At 36.7% G+C, this 23,236-nt stretch overlaps 1 protein-coding gene across 6 annotated transcripts in view; it reads left to right on the top strand.

Annotated features, from left to right (window-relative positions):
• NFXL1 (nuclear transcription factor, X-box binding like 1) overlaps positions 1-23,236 on the top strand; it is a 110,164-nt gene that overhangs the window by 62,317 nt on the left and 24,611 nt on the right. For all 6 annotated transcript variants that reach the window (XR_005215855.1, XM_037829742.1, XM_037829746.1 and 3 more), the window contains 3 exons: positions 4,034-4,055; positions 4,756-4,896; positions 10,088-10,254. Coding sequence is in view for 5 of the 6 variants with exons in the window: in XM_037829742.1 (XP_037685670.1) it covers positions 4,034-4,055; positions 4,756-4,896; positions 10,088-10,254 (330 nt within the window). In the remaining variant the exon portion in view is untranslated. The remainder of the gene's footprint in view (positions 1-4,033; positions 4,056-4,755; positions 4,897-10,087; positions 10,255-23,236) is intronic.

Genomic DNA, 23,236 nt, shown 5'->3' with positions numbered 1-23,236 from the left:
CTTGTTTTTTATTTGTGTTTCCCTAATGGTTAACGATGTTGAATATATTTTTGGCCATTTGTATATTTTCTTTGGAGAAATGTCTATTCAAGTTATTTGCCCATTTGTTATTGGGTTGTTTGTCTTTAGGATTTCTTTATATATACTGGATATTAAACTCTTACTGGATATGTGGTTTCCAAATGTTTTTCCCCATTAGTATTTTTACTTTTATGTAAAAATATTTCACAGTTTACTTTTATGATAAAGTCCTTTGAGGAACAAAAGCTTTTGATTTTTCAGATGACATGATTTTATTTATAGAAAATCCTGACAAATCCACAACAAAGCTACTGAATCTAATAAATGAATTCAGGAAAGTGGTGGGGTATAAGATTAACACGCACAAGTGAACAATTTGAAGAAGGAATCAAGAAAGAAATTATTTACTATAGCAGCTAAAAGACTGAACTATCTAGCAACAAGAATGAAATATCTAGGAATAAAGCTAGCCAAGGATGTAAAGGACTGTGTACAGGAAATTACAAAACATTGCTAAAAGAAATCAAAGAGGGCCTAAATAAAAGGAAAGATCTTCTGTGCTCATGGATTGGAAGACTATTAGTTATGCCAATTCTATCCAAAGTAATTTACACAATCTCAGTCATTGTGGTTTTGATTTGCTTTTCCCTAATCACTAACTATGTTGAGCATCTTTTCACTTGTATTTATTGGCCATTTGTATACCTTCTTTGGGGAAAAGGATTCAAATTCTTTGCTCATTTTTAAATTCGGTTGTGTTTTTATTGTTCTAAGAGTTCTTTATCTATTCTGGGTAGCACAAATGGGATACCTAATTTGAAAATATTTTCTCCCATTCTGTGGTATAATTTCATTTCCCTTATAGTGTCTTTTAATGTATAAAAGTTGTAATTTTGATGAAGACCTATTTATCTGTTTTTTCTTTGTCAATGTCATAAAGATGGTTTCTTCTAAGAGGTTAAGAGTTTAATAGTTTTAACTCTTATTTCTAGGTCTTAGATCCATTTTGAGTTAATAACTTGTATATGGTATTAGGTAGGGATCCAATTTCATTTTTCTTCCATGTTGATATCCAGATGTCCCAATGCCATTTGTTCAAAAGACCGTCCTTTCCCCCATTGAATTATCTTGACATTCTTGTTGCTTTGGTTTGGAAAACATCTTATTTTCCAACTCTCCTGTCCTTCACATTCACTTGAACAATAAGTCCTGTTGATTCTGCCTCCACAGTCTCTCAAATTTGTCTTTTATTTGTCTTACCTACCACCCTAGTTCAAGCATTCATTGTAGCTTACCTAGATGTCTCCAATAACCCCCAACTGGTCTCAAGACTTTTGTGATCTCTAATTTTCCACTGTGTTGCCAAAGTAATTATTCACATTCAGAATTTGATCATATTATTCCCTTCATTAAAATGTTCATTAATTTCCTACTGCCTATGGAATAAACCTAAAATTCCTCAAAAATAAACCAGGCTAAAGGTTAGCACTGATGAGATGGATGCTGCTTTGAGGGGAAGAGAATGAATAAGTAAGGGAAAACTTGAAATTTCCTTTCTATCCCCTTCCTGCCCTCTGATGTTTCTCCAGTTATTATTTGTGTCACTTTGATAGCAGTCTGCCTTCCAGTCCTTTTCCTCAGTACCTCTAGGTCCCATTTTACTTTTCATCAATAGCTTAGTTGCAGCCCGCCTAGCTTCTTGATGTAGCCCAAATTCTAATTCAAGAATCCTCTCATCTTCAGATAGGAAGCCAAAATGAAAGAGTACCAAACTCTGCTGAATGTCTCTTGGCTAGGGCTCATCCAATAGTTTTGATGCTTAGTCCAATCGACCAGCAGTATTAGCATTACTAATCCTGGGAACTTGTTAGAAATGTAGATTCTTGGGCCCTAACCCAGATCTACTGAGTCAGCAACTGAGGAGTCAGGACAGCAATCTGATTCTGATGTGCACTAAAGGTGGTGAATCACTGCTCTAGTCTGTTGACTATTCGGGCTCTTAGAGGGAAATCCTTTGTTTGGGTTGCCTGGCAGGATGATTTGAGCAATGATTAAATCAAGTGGGGAATCAGAAAAATGGCTGTTTTAGGGGGGGAGAAAAAAGACTTTATTTATAAATAAGGGAATGAGGAATAAGGGTCTAAAATCCTGTTTTGCCATATTTAGCAGTTTACAGCACTCCCACTTGTTTGCTAGTTTCTTATAAATTGGTATAATTTTTGGCTCCATTTATGATGAATTAAAAACGTTTAAATGTAAATTCAATTAATTTCTAATTCTATTTTGTACAAACTAAAAAGTATTTCTTTGTGTGGAAAGCACTGTTATCCATCCCTTTTTCCAGGAATATATTTTCTTTTGAAGTATGCAATTTTCATAGGTACTATGATCCAACCATATTTTTTAGTAAGTTTCTTCCTTGGTCAGTCAAGGAAAGGCTGGAGTGGGAAGATACTGTTGGCTAAGGCCTTCCTGGGCATGCATGAGGGACCTCATGAAACCTGAGGCCTGACATATCCCCTCAATACCACCTACACCTGGGCTGCCTTGGGAGTTCCAGCTGTCAGCTTGGGCAGAGGTCTGTGGGCCGCCTTTGATCCAGCCCTGATAACAGAGTGAAGACAATGGTTATTTGTTCCTCTGTCACAGACCTCTATGCCCCTTATCTCTTCTTCTGCCCTCTTCCAGTGGGGGGGATTTTGAGCAGTGCCTCTTATCTGAGAGACATACAAATACTCAATGGTCTCGGTATTGCCTTTGCACAGCAGCCATATTAGCCTCTTGCATTCCATATCAGCTTTTTAGAGTTATTTATGAGCAGAAAAAAATTGAAGTGAAAAAAAGTATGTAATAGTTTGTAGCATTGTGATCTAACATTACAGTGCATGCTGGTTTGAAGTTTGTGTAATTTTAGCCAAAGAAATGTAATCCTTCAGTGGAGGGAAAATAATAAAAACATACTTTATTATTGCTGTAGATATGTATTTCCTTATCTAGATGTAATTTATTTTAAAAATGATACCATCTACAGAAGGAAAATAGTATTTGCAAAATAAATGCATCAGGAACATGTATTCTTCTCTTTAGGGGTTAGCTATATAAAGTTATCCTGACTAGATTATGTCTATCAATATGTGTAAGTATTAAATAAACTTAGGTTTTTAAATTAAATTTTAGTATGGCCCACAGAGAGCTACACTAAATCTTAGTTGGAGGAAAGGTGATTGATTATAGTTGTCAAAGGTAAGGATTGTTAAGACCTAAATACATCTTTTCTTACTGGATAGGGTTTTAAGTAGTTGTTTGATCTTTAGCATTAAAATTCGAATTCTGAAAGCATTTTAATGTTTATGAAATTCTTCCAGGGCACTCTGATATCATGACTTCCTTGAGGGCGAGGGCAGGAATTCGTTTATAAATCTGCCACATCTTCTGAATAATGCCTTTTGGAAGAGGAGACATTCAGTACATATTAGACTGAATTTTATTGGAATCTCTTTCTTGTGCCATTACTTCTCATATCGTGGACATTAAAAAACTACAATGAAAGTTTTAAAAAGTAGTTTGATGGCAAAACTGATGTTTTGTTATCAGGTCTCACAGTATAGCTCTGCAGGGTCTTACTATGGTAGTTTTTGTCAAATTATAACTGATAATTCCATTTTCTATTTCAAATAATCATTATGAAATTTTTAAAGGCTTTTAATTATCCAGTTTTTTAAAAAAGTAAGTGATCTTACACCATAGCATACAACATTTTTTCTTGCTAGGAAATGTTTTGAAATGTGTAAATACTTATGGAGGAATGGAAATCCTTTAAATATTTTAGGCAAGTAACCTGTTTCAAATGGCAGATTTCATTTTTGAAGTGACATGTTTTTATTTAATCAAATATGTTACATGTGTTTATTTTCTACTCTTAAGCAAACAAACTAGTGGGGTTAATGTCTGTGCTTTATAAATCTTTCTTGAAAAAGTTATAATATTTTCATTTCATTTTATTTCCTTGCAGGGAATGTCTTGGGAAGCATGAGGTGAGTTATAGGCAGTAATCATTAAATAAAACTTGTAGTCCAAAACTCTTTGACACCAAGATTGTTAGAAATAAAAAGTCAAAATATTGTTATTTCAGTGTTGTAAAGGGTACAAGAATTTGTCTATTAATTTTAAAAATGTATAATGCTTTTATTTGAAAATTAGCCTATGTATATGCATTCACCACAATCATTATATTGAATATCCCTTTTAGAGACAGAATGTTTGCTTCTTTTCATCCATTATCTGGAAGTTTTTGATAGAGTTCTTTGGTTCTAATGCTAAATACTATACATTGAGTCCGTATTTCACATCAGGCAAGCACTTTAACTTATTGAATCTTCACAGACATTCTAAGAGGAAGATATTTTATAAGAGGAAACTTAGGCATGAAGAAGTTAAATGCTTTCTCTGAGGTCACTCAGTTCATTGGTATTAAAAAACCTAAATCTGAAGGACATATTTTTTGATTCCTATTATAATGAATAATACTGAGAGTCAAAACTATTTTCCTTACTATTAGTGATCAAAGTGCTAGGTTCATAGACTTCTTTTCTTATAATTATGTCTTCAGTTTGTATGAATGAAAACTTACTAACTTTTGTGAATTGGTGGTGGGGTCTTTCAGAAACATGGGTGCAGAAGGTTTATGAATGTGTGTGTTGTGCTAATTTTCTCATGTTTTTTTTTTTTTTTAAGGTGAGTCCACTACCATGCCATGCTGTAGGACCCTACTCTTGTAAGAGAGTTTGTGGACGAACTTTGGATTGTCAGAATCATACTTGCATGAAAGAATGCCATAAAGTAACTGAAAATGGTGACTGCACTGGTAAAAACAAGGTAAGGTCCTTAGGTTAATTGTATATATGCTTACAGTATTTTTTTTTTTTTTTGTAACTTCAGTTTTACTTAATTCTCTGAATGCCTTCCAAGTTATAGATCAATAGTCACACAGTGATCTACATGCATACTTACTTTTTATTTTATTTTATTTTATTTTAAATTCAGTTTTATTGAGATATATTCACATACCATACAGTCATCCATGGTGTACAATTATCTATTTACAGTATCATCATATAGTTGTGCATTCATCACCCCAATCTATTTTATTTATTTATTTTTAATTCAGTTTTATTGAGATATATTCACATACCATACAGTCATCCATGGTGTACAATCAACTGTTCACAGCACCATCATATAGTTGTGCATTCATCACCCCAATCTATTTTTGAACATTTTCCTTACACCAGAAAGAATAAAAATAAGAATAAAAAATAAAAGTAGGAAAGAACACCCAAATCATTCCCTCCATCCCACCCTATTTTTCATTTTGTTTTTGTCCCTATTTTTCTACTCATCCATCCATACACTGGATAAAGGGAGTGTGATCCACAAGGTTTTCAAAATCATGCTGTCACCCTTATAACCTACATAGTTATACAATTGTCTGCAAGAGTCAAGGCTACTAGGTTGGAGTTTGATAGTTTCAGGTGTTTCCTTCTAGCTATTCCATACATTAAAACCTAAAAAGAGATATCTGTATAGTGCATAAGAATGCCCACCCGAGTGACCTCTTGACTCCATTTGAAATCTCTCAGCCATTGAAACTTTATTTTGTTTTATTTCTCATCCCCTTTTTGGTCAAGAAGATGTTCTCAGTCCCACGATGTTGGGTCCAGATTCTTCCTCAGGAGTCATATTTTGTGTTGCCAGGGAGATTTACACCCCTGGGAGTCAGGTCACACATAGAGGGAAGGGCAGTGAGTTCACGTGCCAAGTTGGGTTAGCTGGAGAGAGAGGGCCACATCTGAGCAACAAAGAGGTACTCAGGGCAAGACTCTTAGGCACAATTATAAGCAGTTTTAGCCTCTCCTTTGCAGTAATGAGCTCCATAAGGCAAGCTCCAAGATAGAGGGCTTGGTATACCAAACTGTCTGTCCTCAAATGTTTGTGAGAACGTCAGCAACAATCCAGGTGAGGAAGTCCAACACTTCTGCATTTTCCCCCGGCTCCTCAGTGGGGCCCTGCATATATATTTTTATTCTCTGCCCAAATTACTTTGAGATGTGTCGCAGTTTCACATTAACCTGTACAAACCTACCAGGTCTCATTTCTTATTAAAAGTTCCGTGTAATTATGGTATCTGAACAAACAGTATGAGTTAAATTGTTTAGGAAATACAGATCCTGCACCAAATAAATATCTCTTCCCTTAGTCTCACATGGAAGTTGAAGTTTTAAAACACAGTCAGTATTGTCCTTTACTCTTTGGCCTGATTTGCTCTCGTCCTAACTAGATCTGCTTTATTCATATCTCTAATTGAAGTCTGGACTCTTTTTTCAGCTCTTTTAGCTGTTGCTGTATGCGTTAATACTGACATTCATATCTGCTGAGCTTTAGTTCTGAGTTTCAAGTGTCACACAGATACCCAAAGTTCTAGGGATTGATCAGGTTATACACAAACGGATCAGCATCTTAGAATCTGGAGATAGCCATTGCAGATCAGGAACAGATATGACTGCTGTAAGACCTTACAACCTAGGGACCATTACAATAAGCGTTCCCCTAATAAGCTGTGCTCTAAGATTGAATTATGAGTTTACACATTGTAGTTTGTCCATATTGGTGAGGCATTATAGTGTTTGCCTTTGTTTCTGGCGTAGTTCACTTAAAATGCTGTCTATGGGATCCATTCACGTTGTTGCTTGTCTCACAGCTTCACTCCTCGCAGTTGCTCAGTATTGTATGCACACAACACAATTTACCGTTCTGTTCCTCAGTACTCATCCATCCATACGCTGGATAAAGGGAGTGTGATCCACAAGTTTTTCACAATCATGCTTTCACCCCTTGTACGCTTACGTTATGTTTTAAACATTTTTTTCCAACAACAAGTGATTGGGGAATTATCTTGGATTATTGCAACATTGCTCCCTTGGTTAAAACTTCTTTTTTTCTCTCTAATAAGTACTGCAAGAAATATTTGACGGCTAGGTTTGTTATATTTGCTAATTAAGATAGCTTTCCTGGGAGATAGAACTTGAATTTGGAGGTGATCCAGGAAGATGGCTTGGCAAGTACAGATCAGTGATTTTTTTTTTTTTCCGTAGCTGAAAGCAGCCCCATATCATCAGCATAACTCTCTTCTTTTTGGAGATAGGAAAACTGAAGCATAGAGTTGTGATATGACTTGTTCATGGTTCCACAGCAAGAGAATAGCAAGTAAGAAAGTAGTGTCCCTGAAGTCTTAACACCTGGCCCAGTACACTCGTCTCATGTTATTAAAGTAGAAGATTGTTGCAGGTGTACCAAATAGGAAGGAACAAATGAAATAGATTGTGCGTATTAACTTCGGTTATGTTACCAGAATGGTAAATATAAAATAAGCATGCCAAAGTATGGTTTGCATATTTTGTGAATCATTGCCTATTTGTACCCTAGACTTTCCCATTTCGGAAAATTATATTACCATTTTTACCTAGTTGTGCTAGTCAAAGACAGGAATCATGCTTGATTTCTTTCTTATTTTTATTGCCCTTGTCTCACAGCAAGTCCTGTTACGTTTACCTTCAAAATAGATCCTGAATCTGACCGTTTCTCTTAACCTTTACCACAGACATCTTCATCCATTCACACCTCTGTACATCATCCGTCACCTCTTTACATCATCTGTCACCTCTTTTTTTTTTCTTTTTATTAGAGAAGTTGTGGGTCTACAGAACAATCACGCATAAAATACAGGATTCCCGTACACCACCCCACCACCAACACTTCCACTGATGTGGAAAATTTGTTATAATTGATGATAGCACTTTTTTGTAATTCTACTATTTTTTTTAACAGTAGTCACATTTGTTATAATTGATGAAAGGTTTTTATTAAAGTAGCACTATTAACTATTGTCCATAGTTTATGTAGGGGTATTTTTTCTCCATATTCCCAGCCTATTATTTATTTATTTTTTCATGCATTTCTTTACTTTGTTATTCATTACCTATATACTGAATAAAAGGGGTGGCAGTCCCAAGGTTTTTACAGTAACACAATCAGAAGATAAAAGCTATATAGTTATACAATCATTATTAAAGATCAAGGCTACTGGATTACAGTTCAACATTTTCAAATATTTCCTTCTGGCTACTCTAATACACTAGAAAGTAAAAAAAATAAAAAAATAAAAAATCTCGGTAATGAGTCAGGAGTCATAAACATTTGTTAAATCCTAACTTCTCCATTACATCTCCTCCCTCTCATTTGATCATTCTCTCAATCTTCAGGGATATCTGGGCAATGACTACTCTTAACTTCTTTGTGCTGAAAAGGGGTGTCAGCATTATGGGGTAGAGGAATGAAACTGGTCCATGTTCTTGGAGAGACTGGTACCTCTGGATTTCAGGGCTTATCTGGCATAGGAACAATCTGGAGACTTTTAAGTTTCTGAAAATATAAACTTGATAAGCAAAACGTGTTTAGAGTCTTAGATAGAGCCTAGGGTATTCTTTCGGGTTTTCAGGAATACTGTTCATCCAAACCTCTTTTCTAAACTTCTGCAGTATTTCCCTAACCAATATTTCTGCTTTCACTTTTTCTCACTACAGCATCCAGATTGATTTTTTTAAATGTAAATTAGGTGTCATCACCAATCTGAAAACCCTTCAGTAGCCTTCGATCACTCTCAAAGTAAAATCCAATTTACTGTGCCCTGCAAGGCACTATAATGATCATAATTCTTAACTATCTTTCCTGCCTCATCACTCATGACTCTCTCCCTTGCTTGTTTCTGCTTTTGTTTTTTCTATTTCTTGAACATTCCAAGTTTATTCTGACCTCAGGGTCTTGGCACTTATTATTCCCTTTCTCTGGAACTCTACCTTCTTAGGGCCCTTTCCCTCATTTAATTCAATTTCTGTTCAGATGTGAACTTCATCAGACAGGCCTCCTTGCTGCTACCATCACTCTCTCTTTTCCTGCTTTTAATCATTCTTCATAGCGATTATGAAGAAATTATACTGTGTTCTTTACCTCTCCTACTTCCATTTAAGTTCCACAGGGCTAGCGATCTGTCTTGTATATTTCCAGTGCCTGGAACAATGCCAGGTACATAAACGCTGAATGAATATTTGTGGAATAAATAAATATACATTTTAAAGCTTAAAAATAGAAATTTTTTATAGAAGAATGTTTTCATAATTTGAAACACTTTTTAATACTGAATGTCAAAAGTATCTTAGAATTTTGACGTAGTTACTTTTGTAATCATAACTGTACTTAGAAATAATAAAAAATACTTAAGCTTTAATACTTAGTATCCGTGTCTACAGCTCTTTAAGTTATTTTTTTCTCATGTATGACATGTAAAAATAAGCAATATCCTGCTATAAAGAACTTTAAGTTCTGCTAGAGCAGAGAGATGCTGTTGTTAATTTATATTAAGGTACATTTATTTTTTAATGTAATTTAATTTTAGTTAAATTGAGGTGCTTTAAAAAAATAAATTGCTAGTCATTCTTGTTTGCCCCCTCTCTATGTTTTTCTTTTTGGCAGGGTGAGACAAATATCTCCGAAATGTTAAATGCTTTGGGCGTTTTTATTAATATGTTACAAGGTTGCTGATTTCTTTAGTTCAGTAATGATTGTGCTTCTTGGGTGGAAATGGAGTTATAACATTTTACTCTATTTTTCTTCTGCCACTGACTACTCATTACCAAGTAATTTACGTTTTTAGTAGGGGCACTTTATGTAGTCAAGTTCATTTTAAAGGTGATTTGATTTAATGAGGTTCATAGACATAAAAATCTATGTGAGTAACAATCTATGTCATATTAAAAATTTTGCTGTTCTCATTTTGAATATTTTAAGTTGAATGAGAGCGTGTACCATTGTATTAACTATTTCTAAGAGCTGTAGAAATATTTTCTTTTTTAATGCATAATAAGGGGCATAGTGACTCTAAATTTTATAATTTTAACATATAGAAACATTAGACTTCTGCAGTTAGCAGATTTATTTTCTTGCTATTTATCAGGCTGGCCCAGAATGCCTACATTGCGAAGAAGGGTGCTCTAAATCACGACCTCTAGGCTGTCCTCACCCATGTGTTCTGCCATGCCACCCTGGAGAATGTCCTCCTTGTGTTCAGATGCTTAGAATAAAATGTCACTGCAAGATCACAAGCCTCTATGTGGAATGTAGGTAAGTGGACTGAAGAAACAATCTTACTTCACTAAAATAATTTTAATTGATATCCTTTTATAATTCAGTACCCTTTACAGTATACTTTAGGACCATGTATTTCTGTTGTGTTCCTAAGACTCTAGAGGCCTAGATTTTCCAGTAGAGAACTAGAAGGGAGAAATATAGATTATTTCACTTTCTAGATACTTCACCCTGAGTTTAACCAGGGTAGTTGTGCTTTTTTCCATTTGGTAATACTATATAAAATTTTGTTAGGAAAGAAGTTGTATCACTGCTTTCAAAACAATTAGAAAAACACTCCTTTAACAGATTGTTCAAGTAACAGCATCAATCTAGAATTTTGCTGGATAAAAAATTACCTTGCACATTGTTACTTAGGCATAAATTTTTAGTTGATGGATTTGAAAAGGTAATAGGCCTTTTTTATTACAAAATTTTTCAGTAATAGCATTTATCAAACTTTTAAAAATAAGAGCAAAGAAACATCACATAGAAAGAAAAACACAACAGTATAACACAATATGCACAGTAATCATAAGGTAATAATTACAGAGCTTTGACCAAACATATTAGTTATATTAAAAAACTGTGCTTAATAAAAGAAACTTGCTTATTAAAGTAAAAATATTTTCAATTTGGCTCAGAAATCAATACCTCACTAAATGTGGAAAATAAGAGACCCTCATAAAATGAAATGATACAGGAAGGCTAAAAATATAGAGATTGCAAAGATACACCAGGCAAATGGAAATAATAAAAAAGAAGAGGTTGCAATCCTCATATCAAAGAAGAATTCAAGCCAGAAAGTTGTAAATGTGACAAGGAGGGACACTTTTTAATGCTAAAGCCATAATAGTTAAGAATTCTATACAACATATAAAAGCTGAATCATCTTTATAAAGCAGAAATGACAGGAATTGTAAGAAGACAGAAACAAACATGAATAATATGGGACTTTAAGACACTACTTTCAGTGTAAGACAGGTCCTTATTTAGTAAGGTGTGCCAGTTTGGATATTTTATGTTCCCCAAAAAGCCATATTCTTTAATGCAGTCTTGTGCAGGCAGATGTATTAGTGTTGATTAGGTTGGAATCTTTTGACTGAGTGTTTCCATGCAGATGTGACTCAATCAGCTGTGGGCAAGCCATTTGATTAAATTATTTTCATGGAGATATGGACCCCACCCATTCAGGGTGGGTCTTGATTTAATCACTGGAATCCTATAAAAGAGCTCACAACCAGAAGGAGCTCAGAGCAGCCAAGAGGGACATTTTGGAGAGAAGCTAAGAGCTGACACAGACACTGACACATGGAGATGCTTGGAGACATTTGGAGAGGGTAGCCCAGAGTTTGCTCCGGAGAAGCTAAGAGAGGATCCCGATGCTTAGATGCACAGGAGCTGAAGAAGCTAAGAGAGACCCAGAGACATTTTGGAGAAAGCCATTTTGAAATGCAGCCTGGGAGCAAAGGAACAGCAGACTCCAGCCATGTGCCTTCCCAGCTGACAGAGGTGTTCTGGACACCATCAGCCGTTCTTCAGTGAGGGGATCATCTTGTTGATGCCTTAGTTTAGATGCTTTTATGGCCTTAAGACTATAAATTTGTAACAAAATAGACCTCCTTTATAAAAGCCAATCCATTTCTGGTATTTTGCATAATGGTAGCATTAGCAAACCAGAACAGAAGGTTTATGTTTTCGTTCAAAGTTTGGTTACCTTTTTCACTTGTACCTTCTTTAATGCCCTTGGTCTCCTGTTTCTTTAATTTTTTCTACCTTGTTTGTCAGTGTTTTATTGTATCCTCCAGTTCTCACTTATGACCTGTCCAACAATTAATGAGCTTATTCTCCTTGCTTCTTTTCCTCTCTCTTCTTGTTTTTTAGTTGTACTGTTTATTCTTTGTCAGAATATGTAATGTTCATGTATTCTTTCGCCTTCCTGTCCACCTTAGTTTTAGTCTTAGGTCTGCAGTTTCACATATTGAATGCCAATCAGCAGTCTTTTTTTCTGAAATTCCCCAGTTTTCTCTTGGTTGGATGAAGTGCATCCTCTAGCTAATTCCTCAAGAGAGCTCATGGGTACAGTATTCCCTGAGTTCTTGCATGTTTAAAACCATTTTTCTATTGCACTTATAATTGAAGGACATTTAACTGGCTATAAAATACTTGGTTCACGCTTTCCTTCTGTTCTGGTTTGCTAAAGCTGCCAGAAATGCAGTGTACCAGAAATGGATTGGTTCACAAATTCACAATTATAAGGCCATGAAAAGGTCCAAGTTGAGGCATTAAAAGGTAGATACCATCTCTGAGGAGAAGATCAATGGCATCTGGAACACCTCTGTCAGTTGGGAAGGTTTGTGGCTGGTGTCTGCTGGTCCTTTGTTCCCTGGTTGCATTGCTTTCAGCTTCTGATCCCAGTGGCTTCCTCCTTAAATGTCTGTGGCTTTTCACTTAGCTTCTCCAGGGCAAACTCTGGGCTTCATCTCTTAGCTTAGCATCTCTAAACGTCTGGGTCTGTGTCAGCTCTGAAAGTCTCTTGACTCCAGTAAATTAATTAAGACCCATCTTGAATGGGCAGGGGTCACATCTCCATGGAAATAATCTAATCCAAAGGTCCCTCCCGCAATTGGGTGGGTCACATCTCCTTGGAAACAACCTAATCATAAGATCCCACCCACAATAAGCCTACACCCACAAGATTGGATTTAAATAATATGGCTTTTGTGGTGTACATAATTGATTCAAACCAGCACACCTTCTGGAGTTTTGTTTTAAATGCTGCTCTGTGTTGCTTTTCTTGTATGTTGCTTTTGATAAATTTGATATCTAACTCTTTTTCCCTTAAAAGTTAATTAGTCCTTCTTTTACCCCTGGAGTCCCTTTTTTTTTCTTCTTTTTATCTTAATCTTTAAAATCTAATAGTTTTCACTAAGACATACATACCTTAGAGTTAAACACTGGGTAAATTTTCCCAGGTACCTAGTGAGCCCTTTCAATATGTAGATTCAGTAATTATATTTTTGGGGATTGTAGTTTAATATATTAGTTTTGTTCCATTTTTTGTTTTGTTTTCTTCAGGGACACCGTTTTATTTTTGTTGGATTTTCTTTTTCTGTATTCCATTTCTACCTCATTCTTTTTTTATCCTTTTTTTCTTTATCTTATTTTTATTATCTTGGTTGTTTTCCTGCCTCCCTTCAGGGGACCCTTATTAAATTTTTATTCTATTATGTTTTTCCATAAATGTGTTCCTTCATGAGCACCTTTTAATTTAGTATTTATTGTGGTATGATTTTATCTTTTTTGAAGATTTCTTTCCTTAATTCAGTCAATCCTTCATTTCTTCTTGTCCCCGTATCTTCCATGTATCATCTTAGTTTTTGATTTTTGAATTTAAGATTGTGTTTGAGGTCCTCAAGAATTTAGTAACTCACTAGAAAGACTCTCAGGACTCAGCATATAGTTGCACTCAGAGTTATGATTTATTATAGCAAAAGGATACAAAGTACAACCAGTAAAAGGAAAAGGCACATGGGGCAATGTTGGGAGGAAATGAGGCACAAGCTTCCAGAGTCCTCTCACAGTGGAGTCACATAGGACATTCTTAATTCCTCTGCAAAGAGTTGTGAAAACAAATATGAATTATTGCCAACCAGAAACGCTTACTAGAGACTCAGCATCCAAGGTTTTTGTTGGGGGCTGGTCAGATAGGCAGGCTCGGCCTGGCATATACCAAATGCCAGACTTCTAGGAGGAAAGTAGGTGTTCAGCATAACCATATAGTTTATACAAACAGTTTAGTCATAGTGAGACACTCTTATCAGTCTGGGAATGGTGGGAACCCTCCAGAAATCCAAGTTCCCAGATGCCAGCCAGGGGCTGACCTTGTAAGCTGACCTTTCAACGGATAGCATTTAGGCCTGGTCTTTTAACTATTTTCTACACAGGTGTTTTTTCATATCTCCAAATGCTTCTTTAAGGATATTTAATTCAGTTTAGAATATTGTATTACAGTTTTCTTCTTTGTAATTTTTTGGGGTTGGGTACATTTTCATCAGCTAAAACATTTTTGATCATTTTCTGTTTATTTCTTATAGTAGCTTTTTTATTAGATGAAGGTTACTTACATCTCTGTTTGTGGTTTGGGGTTGTTTACAAGATTTCTAGTTGACAGTCCCTCTGTTCTGTCAGTGTAGCCAAATACAGTTTCTTAAATAATTGACTTTTTTTTTTTGTTTAAAATTTTTTTTAACTTTTTATTTTGAAATAGTTTCAAACTTACCGGACAATTACAAAAATAATTCACACCCCATAGAGAGAACTCCCTACCTCCCTTCCCAGATACCCAGATCCACCAATTTTAATATTTTGCCACACTTGTGGTATCATTCTATCTATCTATCTTTATCTATCTATCTATCTATCTTTACATCTATCTATCTATTATCTGTCTCTGTCTGTCTGTCGGTCTATCTGTCTGTCTATCCATCTGTTTATCTATCCATTTTATGAACTCTTGGGTATAGATTGTATACAAAATATTCCTTGAACACTCAATACTGCCATGTACATTTTATAAAAACAAGGGTATTCACTATGTAACCATCTTAAAAGGAGTTATCGAGTTCAAGAAATTTACCATAGATATAAAGCTTACAGTCTGTCTATATTCCAAATTTTCATATGTCCCAATAATATCCCTTTGAGCCTTTTCTCCTCCCTTGCTAGATCCCATCCAAGATCTTGTATAGCTTTTAACTATCACTATCTCCTTAGTTGCTCTTTCTTTTTTTAATTGTAGGAACATATATACAATGTAAACATTCCCATCTCAACTGCTTCCCAGCATACTATTCAATGGGTTTAATCACACTCATGATACTGAAGTACCTTCACCATCTTCTGTCACTAATACTTTCCTATCTCCACAAGCAGAATCCCTATACTATTATGCAATTATGCATTAACTTCCCATTCCCCCCTGCCTCCCTTCCCTGGCAACCAGTACTCTAATTTCTTTCCCTATGAACTTGCATATTATCTGATATTTTCTTTATAGTTACCATGGGTCTTAAATTTAACATCCTAAATCTATAATAATTTCATTTGCTTTGATACCAACTTAACTTCAATAGTATATACAAACTATGTTCCTATGCCCCTCCATCCCCCCACCTTTATGTGGTTCTTGTCACAAAATACATGTTCATACATCATGAGTCTAAAACAATTGATTTATCATTACATTTTATTCATTGCCTTTAAAATCCTGTAGGAAGGGAAAAACTGGGGTTACCACCCAAAAATAAAATAGTACTGGCATTTATATATGCCCATGTTATTATCTTCACTGGAGATCCTTATTTCTCCATGCAGCTTCAATCTATTGTCTATTGTCCTTTCCTTTCAACATGCAGAACTCTATTTATTTATTTATTTATTTTTTTAATCTTCATTTTATTGAGATATATTCACATACCACGCAGTCATACAAAACAAATCGTACTTTCGATTGTTTACAGTACCATTACATAGTGGTACATTCATCACCCAAATCAATCCCTGACACCTTCATTAGCACACACACAAAAATAACAGGAATAATAATTAGAGTGAAAAAGAGCAATTGAAGTAAAAAAGAACACTGGGTACCTTTGTCTGTTTGTTTCCTTCCCCTATTTTTCTACTCATCCATCCAATAAACTAGACAAAGTGGAGTGTGGTCCTTATGGCTTTCCCAATCCCATTGTCACCCCCTCATAAGCTACATTTTTATACAACTGTCTTCGAGATTCATGGGTTCTGGGTTGCAGTTTGATAGTTTCAGGTATCCACCACCAGCTACCCCAATTCTTTAGAACCTAAAAAGGGTTGTCTAAAGTGTGCATAAGAGTGCCCACCAGAGTGACCTCTCAGCTCCTTTTGGAATCTCTCTGCCACTGAAGCTTATTTCATTTCCTTTCACATCCCCCTTTTGGTCAAGAAGATGTTCTCCGTCCCACGATGCCAGGTCTGCATTCCTCTCCGGGAGTCATATTCCACGTTGCCAGGGAGATTCACTCCCCTGGGTGTCTGATTCCACGTAGGGGGGAGGGCAGTGATTTCACCTTTCCAGTTGGCTTAGCTAGAGAGACAGGGCCACATCTGAGCAACAAAGAGGCATTCGGGAGGAGGCTCTTAGGCACAACCATAGGGAGGCCTAGCCTCTCCTTTGCAGCAACCATCTTCCCAAGGGTAAAACCTGTGGTAGAGGGCTCAACCCATCAAACGACCAGTCCCCTATGTCTGTGGTCATGTTAGCAACCATGGAGGTGGGGTAGGCGAATACCCCTGCATTCTCCACAGGCTCCTCAAGGGGGCACTACATCTTTTTTTTTTTTCCTTGTTTTTCTTTTTTTTTTAACTTTCCCTTCTTTTTAAATCAACTGTATGAAAAAAAAGTTAAAAAGAAAACAAACATACAATAAAAGAACATTTCAAAGAGACCATAACAAGGGAGTAAGAAAAAGACAACTAACCTAAGATAACTGCTTAACTTTCAACATGTTCCTACTTTACCCCAAGAAAGTTACATAATATAGCAACATTTCTGTGAACTTGCTCCTACTATATCCATCAGAAATCAACACACCATAGTCATTCCTGGGCATCCCCAGAACGCCAAACAGCCCATCTGCTCTTCTTGGATTATTGTTCCCCCTTCCTTAATTGCTCTCTATTGCTAGTTCCCCTACATTCTACATTATAAACCATTTGTTTTACATTTTTCAAAGTTCACATTAGTGGTAGCATATAATATTTCTCTTTTTGTGCCTGGCTTATTTCGCTCAGCATTATGTCTTCAAGGTTCATCCATGTTGTCATATGTTTCACGAGATCGTTCCTTCTTACTGCCGCGTAGTATTCCATCGTGTGTATATACCACATTTTATTTATCCACTCATCTGTTGAAGGACATTTGGGTTGTTTCCATCTCTTGGCAATTGTGAATAATGCTGCTATGTACATTGGCGTGCAGATATCTGTTCGTGTCACTGCTTTCCGATCTTCCGGGTATATACCGAGAAGTGCAATCGCTGGATCGAATGGCAACTCTATATCTAGTTTTCTAAGGAACTGCCAGACTGACTTCCAGAGTGGCTGAACCATTATACAGTCCCACCAACAATGAATAAGAGTTCCAATTTCTCCACATCCCCTCCAGCATTTGTAGCTTCCTGTTTGTTTAATGGCAACCATTCTAACCGGTGTTAGATGGTATCTCATTGTGGTCTTAATTTGCATCTCTCTAATAGCTAGTGAAGCTGAACATTTTTTCATGTGTTTCTTGGCCATTTGTATTTCCTCTTCAGAGAACTGTCTTTTCATATCTTTTGCCCATTTTATAATTGGGCTGACTGTACTGTTGTCATTGAGTTGTAGGATTTCTTTATATATGCAAGATATCAGTCTTTTGTCAGATACGTGGTTTCCAAAAATTTTTTCCCATTGAGTTGGCTGCCTCTTTACCTTTTTGAGAAATTCCTTTGAGGTGCAGAAACTTCTAAGCTTGAGGAGTTCCCATTTATCTATTTTCTCTTTTGTTGCTTGTGCTTTGGGTGTAAAGTCTAGGAAGTGGCCGCCTAATACAAGGTCTTGAAGATGTTTTCCTACATTATCTTCTAGGAGTTTTATGGCACTTTCTTTTATATTGAGATCTTTGGTCCATTTTGAGTTAATTTTTGTGTAGGGGGTGAGGTAGGGGTCCTCTTTCATTCTTTTGGATATGGATATCCAACTCTCCCAGCCCCATTTGTTGAAAAGACCATTATGACTCAGTTCAGTGACTTTGGGGGCCTTATCAAAGATCAGTCGGGCATAGATCTGAGGGTCTATCTCTGAATTCTCAATTCGATTCCATTGATCTATATGTCTGTCTTTGTGCCAGTACCATGCTGTTTTGGCAACTGTGGCTTTATAATAAGCTTCAAAGTCAGGGAGTGTAAGTCCTCCCACTTCGTTTTTCTTTTTTAGAGTGTCTTTAGCAATTCGAGGCATCTTCCCTTTCCAAATAAATTTGATAACTAGCTTTTCCAAGTCTGCAAAGTAGGTTGTTGGAATTTTGATTGGGATTGCATTGAATCTGTAGATGAGTTTGGGTAGAATTGACATCTTAATGACATTTAGTCTTCCTATCCATGAACATGGAATATTTTTCCATCTTTTAAGGTCCCCTTCTATTTTTTTTAGTAGAGTTATGTAGTTTTCTTGTATAGGTCTTTTACATCTTTGGTTTAAGTTTATTCCTAGGTACTTGATTTTTTTTAGTTGCTATTGAAAATGGTATGTTTTTCTTGAGTGTCTCTTCAGTTTGTTCATTTCTAGCATATAGAAACATTACTGACTTATGTGCATTAATCTTGTATCCCGCTACTTTGCTAAAGTTGTTTATTAGCTCTAGTAGCTGTATCGTCTATTTCTCAGGGGTTTTCTAGATATAAGATCATATCATCTGCAAACAATGACAGTTTTACTTCTTCTTTTCCAATTTGGATGCCTTTTATTTCTTTGTCTTGCCGGATTGCCCTGGCTAGCACTTCCAGCACAATGTTGAATAACAGTGGTTGACAGCGGGCATCCTTGTCTTGTTTCCTGATCTTAGAGGGAAGGCTTTCAGTCTTCACCATTGAGTACTATGCTAGTTGTGGGTTTTTTCATATATGCTCTTTATCATGTTGAGGAAGTTTCCTTCAATTCCTACCTTTTGAAGTGTTTTTATCAAAAACGGATGTTGGATTTTGTCAAATGCTTTTTTCAGCATCTATTGAGATGATCAATTGCTTTTTCACTTTTGACTTGTTAATGTGTTGTAATACATTGATTGATTTTCTTATGTTGAACCATCCTTGCATGCCTGGAATAAACCCCACTTGGTCATGGTGTATGATTTTTTTAATGTGTCTTTGGATTCAATTTGCAAGTATTTTGTTGAGGATTTTTGCATCTATATTCATTAGGGAGATTGGCCAGTAGTTTTCCTTTTTTGTAGCATCTTTGCCTGGTTTTGGTATTAGATTGATGTTAGCTTCATAAAATGAGTTAGGTAGTGTTCCATTTTCTTCCATGTTTTGAAAGAGTTTGAGTAAGATTGGTGTCAGTTCTTTCTGGAAAGTTTGGTAGAATTCCCCTGTGAAGCCATCTGGCCCTGGGCATTTATTTGTGGCTAGATTTTTGATGACTGATTGGATCTCTTTGCTTGTGATGGGTTGGTTGAGGTCTTCTATTTCTTCTCTGGTCAGTCTAGGTTGTTCATATGTTTCCAGGAAATTGTCCATTTCCTCTACATTATCCAGCTTGTTGGCATACAGTTGTTCATAGTATCCTCTTATATTTTTTTTAATTTCTTCAGGATCTGCAGTTATGTCACCTTTTCCATTCATTATTTTGTTTATATGGGTCTTCTGTCTTTTTGATTTTGTCAGTCTAGCTAGGGGCTTGTCAATCTTGTTGATCTTCTCAAAGAACCAACTTTTGGTGATATTTATCCTCTCTATTGTTTTTTTGTTGTCTATGTCATTTATTTCTGCTTTAATCCTTGTTATTTCTTTTCTTGTACTTGGTTTAGGATTGGTTTGCTGTTCATTTTCTAGCTTCTTCAGTTGATCCATTAGTTCTTTGATTTTGGCTCTTTCTTCCTTTTTAATAATGCGTTTAGTGCTATAAATTTCCCCCTTAGCACTGCTTTTGCTGCATCCCATAGGTTTTGGTATGTTGTGTTCTCATTTTCATTCGTCTCTATATATTTAGCAATTTCTCTTGCTATTTCTTCTTTAACCCACTGATTGTTTAGGAGTGTGTTGTTTAACCTCCAGGTATTTGTGAATTTTCTAAGTCTCTGATGGTTATTGACTTCTAATTGTATTCCATTGTGGTCAGAGAATGTGCTTTGAATAATTTCAATCTTTTTAAATTTATTGAGGCTTGTTTTATGTCCCAGCATATGATCTATTCTGGAGAAAGTTCCGTGAGCACTAGAAAAGTATGTGTATCCTGGTGATTTGGGATGTAATGTCCTGTATATGTCTGTTAATCTAATTCATTTATCAGATTGTTTAGGTTTTCAGTTTCCTTATTGGTCTTCTGTCTGGTTGATCTATCTATAGGAGAGAGTGATGTGTTGAAGTCTCCCACAATTATTGTGGAAACATCAATTGCTTCCTTTAGTTTTGCCAGTTTTCTCTCATGTATTTTGTGGCACCTTGATTGGGTGCATAGACATTTACGATTGTTATTTCTTCTTGCTGAATTGCCCCTTTTATTAGTATGTAGTGGCCTTCTTTGTCTCTCAAAACATCCCTGCATTTGAAGTCTATTTTATCTGAGATTAATATTGCTACACCTGCTTTCTTTTGGCTGTAGCTTGCATGAAATATTTTTTTCCATCCTTTCACTTTCAGTTTCTTTGTATCCCTGTGTCTAAGATGAGTTTCTTGTATGCAACATATTGATGGTTCATTTTTTTTGATCAATTCTGCAAATCTATATCTTTTAATTGGGGAGTTTAATCCATTTACATTCAACGGTATAACCGTGAAGGCATTTCTTGAATCAGCCATCTTATCCTTTGTTTTATGTTTGTCATATTTTTCCCCTCTGTCTATTAATATCCTTTATTGTACCCATACCGAATCTCTTTAGTACTGAACCTTTCTCCAAGTCTCTCTGTCCTTTCTTTGTTTCTCTGTCTGTAGGGCTCCCTTGAGTATCTCCAGTAGGGCAGGTCTCTTGTTAGCAAATTCTCTCAGCATTTGTTTCTCTGTGAAAAATTTAAGCTCTCCCTCAAATTTGAAGGAGAGCTTTGCTGGATAAAGTATTCTTGGCTGGAAATTTTTCTCAGTCAGAATTTTAAATATATCTTGCCACTGCCTTCTCACCTCCATGGTGGCTGCTGAGTAGTCACTACTTAGTCTTATGCTGTTTCCTTTGTATGTGGTGAATTGCTTTTCTCTTGCTGCTTTCAGAACTTGCTCCTTCTCTTCTGTGTTTGACAGTGTGATCAGTATATGTCTCGGAGTGGGTTTATTTGGATTTATTCTATTTGGAGTTCGCTGAGCATTTAGAATTTGTGTATTTATGTTGTTTAGAAGATTTGGGAAGTTTCCGCAACAATTTCTTTGAATACTCTTCCTAGACCTTTACCCTTTTCTTCCCCTTCTGGGACACCAATGAGTCTTATATTTGGACGTTTCATATTATCTATCATATCCCTGAGGTCCATTTCGATTTTTTCAATTTTTTTCCCCATTCTTTCTTTTATGCTTTCATTTTCCATTGTGTCATGTTCGAGGTCACTGATTCGTTGTTCAGCTTCCTCTAGTCTTGTACTATGAGTGTCCAGAATCTTTTTAATTTGGTCAGCAGTTTCTTTAATTTCCATAAGATCATCCATTTTTTTATTTAGTCTTGCAATGTCTTCTTTATGCTCTTCTAGGGTCTTCTTGATTTCCTTTGTCTCCCGTACTATGGTCTCATTGTTCATCTTTAGTTCTTTGAGTGGCTGCTCTAGGTGCTGTGTCTCTTCTGGTCTTTTGATTTGGGTGCTTGGGCTTGGGTTATCCATATCGTCTGGTTTTTTCATATGCTTTATAATTTTCTGTTGTTTTTGGCCTCGTGGCATTTGCTGAACTTGATAAGGTTCTTTTAGGATTTGTAGACCAATTGAAGTCCTTATCTCTAATTTATCAGATCTACAGCTTCGTGGAGTACACTTTCTCTAAGTAACCAGCAGGTGGCGTCCACGAGCCACCTGTTCTCCACAAGCCAGTTCTCCCCTGCTTAGCCTTTTTGGTGAGTGGGGGAGTGAGTCTTGTGCGGTCCAATTGGTGTACCAAGCTTGCGTGTGTAGTTGGTGTTGCCTGCCCTGTATATGGGGCGTGTTTCTGGGCAGTCGGGGGAGGGGGTTGCTCTAACAATCAAATCTCCCTGGTGATCCTAGAGTTTTAAAGCTGCTGCAATAGTCTAATCCTTCAGTTCAGTCCTGCCATAGTTTGTCTCTGCCACTGACCCACAAGTCCTTGGTATTGGCGTATGGCTCCTGAGACTTGCAAGTGGGCCCCTCTTCCAGGCTGTGCACCCCGGGTCCTCTGTTGAGGGATGACTGTGCTATGTCACAGGTGAGTGCCATCCCCCCAGGGCAGTTCTGGGCTGCTGGGCTGTGTAGGGAGGCTCCCAGTCTGCTGAAATGATGGCTGAATGGGGCTTTGTTAATTCACACTGCTCCACCTTCCCAACTCTGGGACAATCAGCTGAGGTTGCAGGGAAGGCTAATGTCCACGCCCAGTTTTGTGGTGTGTGCCTGTTATTTGAAGCACTTCCGTCACACTGGGTTGTCTGGGGCGGTTCTGGGCTATGGGGCTGGCGATGGGCAGGAGTGTTTCCTGTCCACCAGGATGATGGCTGTGAGCGGACACCCCCCCTTTTCTTGGGAAGTTGTGGTGTTTAGTGAATTTTCTCAGCCACTGGATTATTGCCTTTTGTCTCAGAGCTCTCCTAGTTCTGCTCTTGACTTGACCTGCCCAAATTGTAAGTCTTTGAAGCTTTCTGTATTGGGCTTCTTAGAGTAATTGTTTTAGAAAAAGAAAAAAGGATTAAAAAAAAAAAAAAAAGGGCCCTCCTCAGAGATCTAATGGGTTATTGAAATGCTAAGAGACAAAGCAACCAGGGCCATTAAGGAAAGGTCCACAGGGCAGAGAGATCAGCTTTTCTTCGGGATTTGCATATGCGCCTCAGGGCCTGAGCTCGGGCCTGAGCTCGGGCCTGAGCTCGGGCCTGAGCTCTGCCCTCCCCCTTTCTATGTTCACCAGAACTCCAAAAATCCTCCGCTTTTATTTTGGAGTTTTTCGTGTTGTTTTTTTCTATGCCTGTCTCCTCTCTGCTGGGCTGGCTGCTCTCAGATTCTCTGGTGTCTGGTCTCCGTCTATCTATGGTTGGAGTTTGGATC

The sequence above is a fragment of the Choloepus didactylus genome, chromosome 3 (assembly GCF_015220235.1).
Source record: "Choloepus didactylus isolate mChoDid1 chromosome 3, mChoDid1.pri, whole genome shotgun sequence".
In the NCBI taxonomy this organism is placed as follows: Eukaryota; Metazoa; Chordata; class Mammalia; order Pilosa; family Megalonychidae; genus Choloepus; species Choloepus didactylus.
Note: the sequence above shows the minus strand (reverse complement) of the source record. Positions and strands in the feature narration are given on the sequence as shown.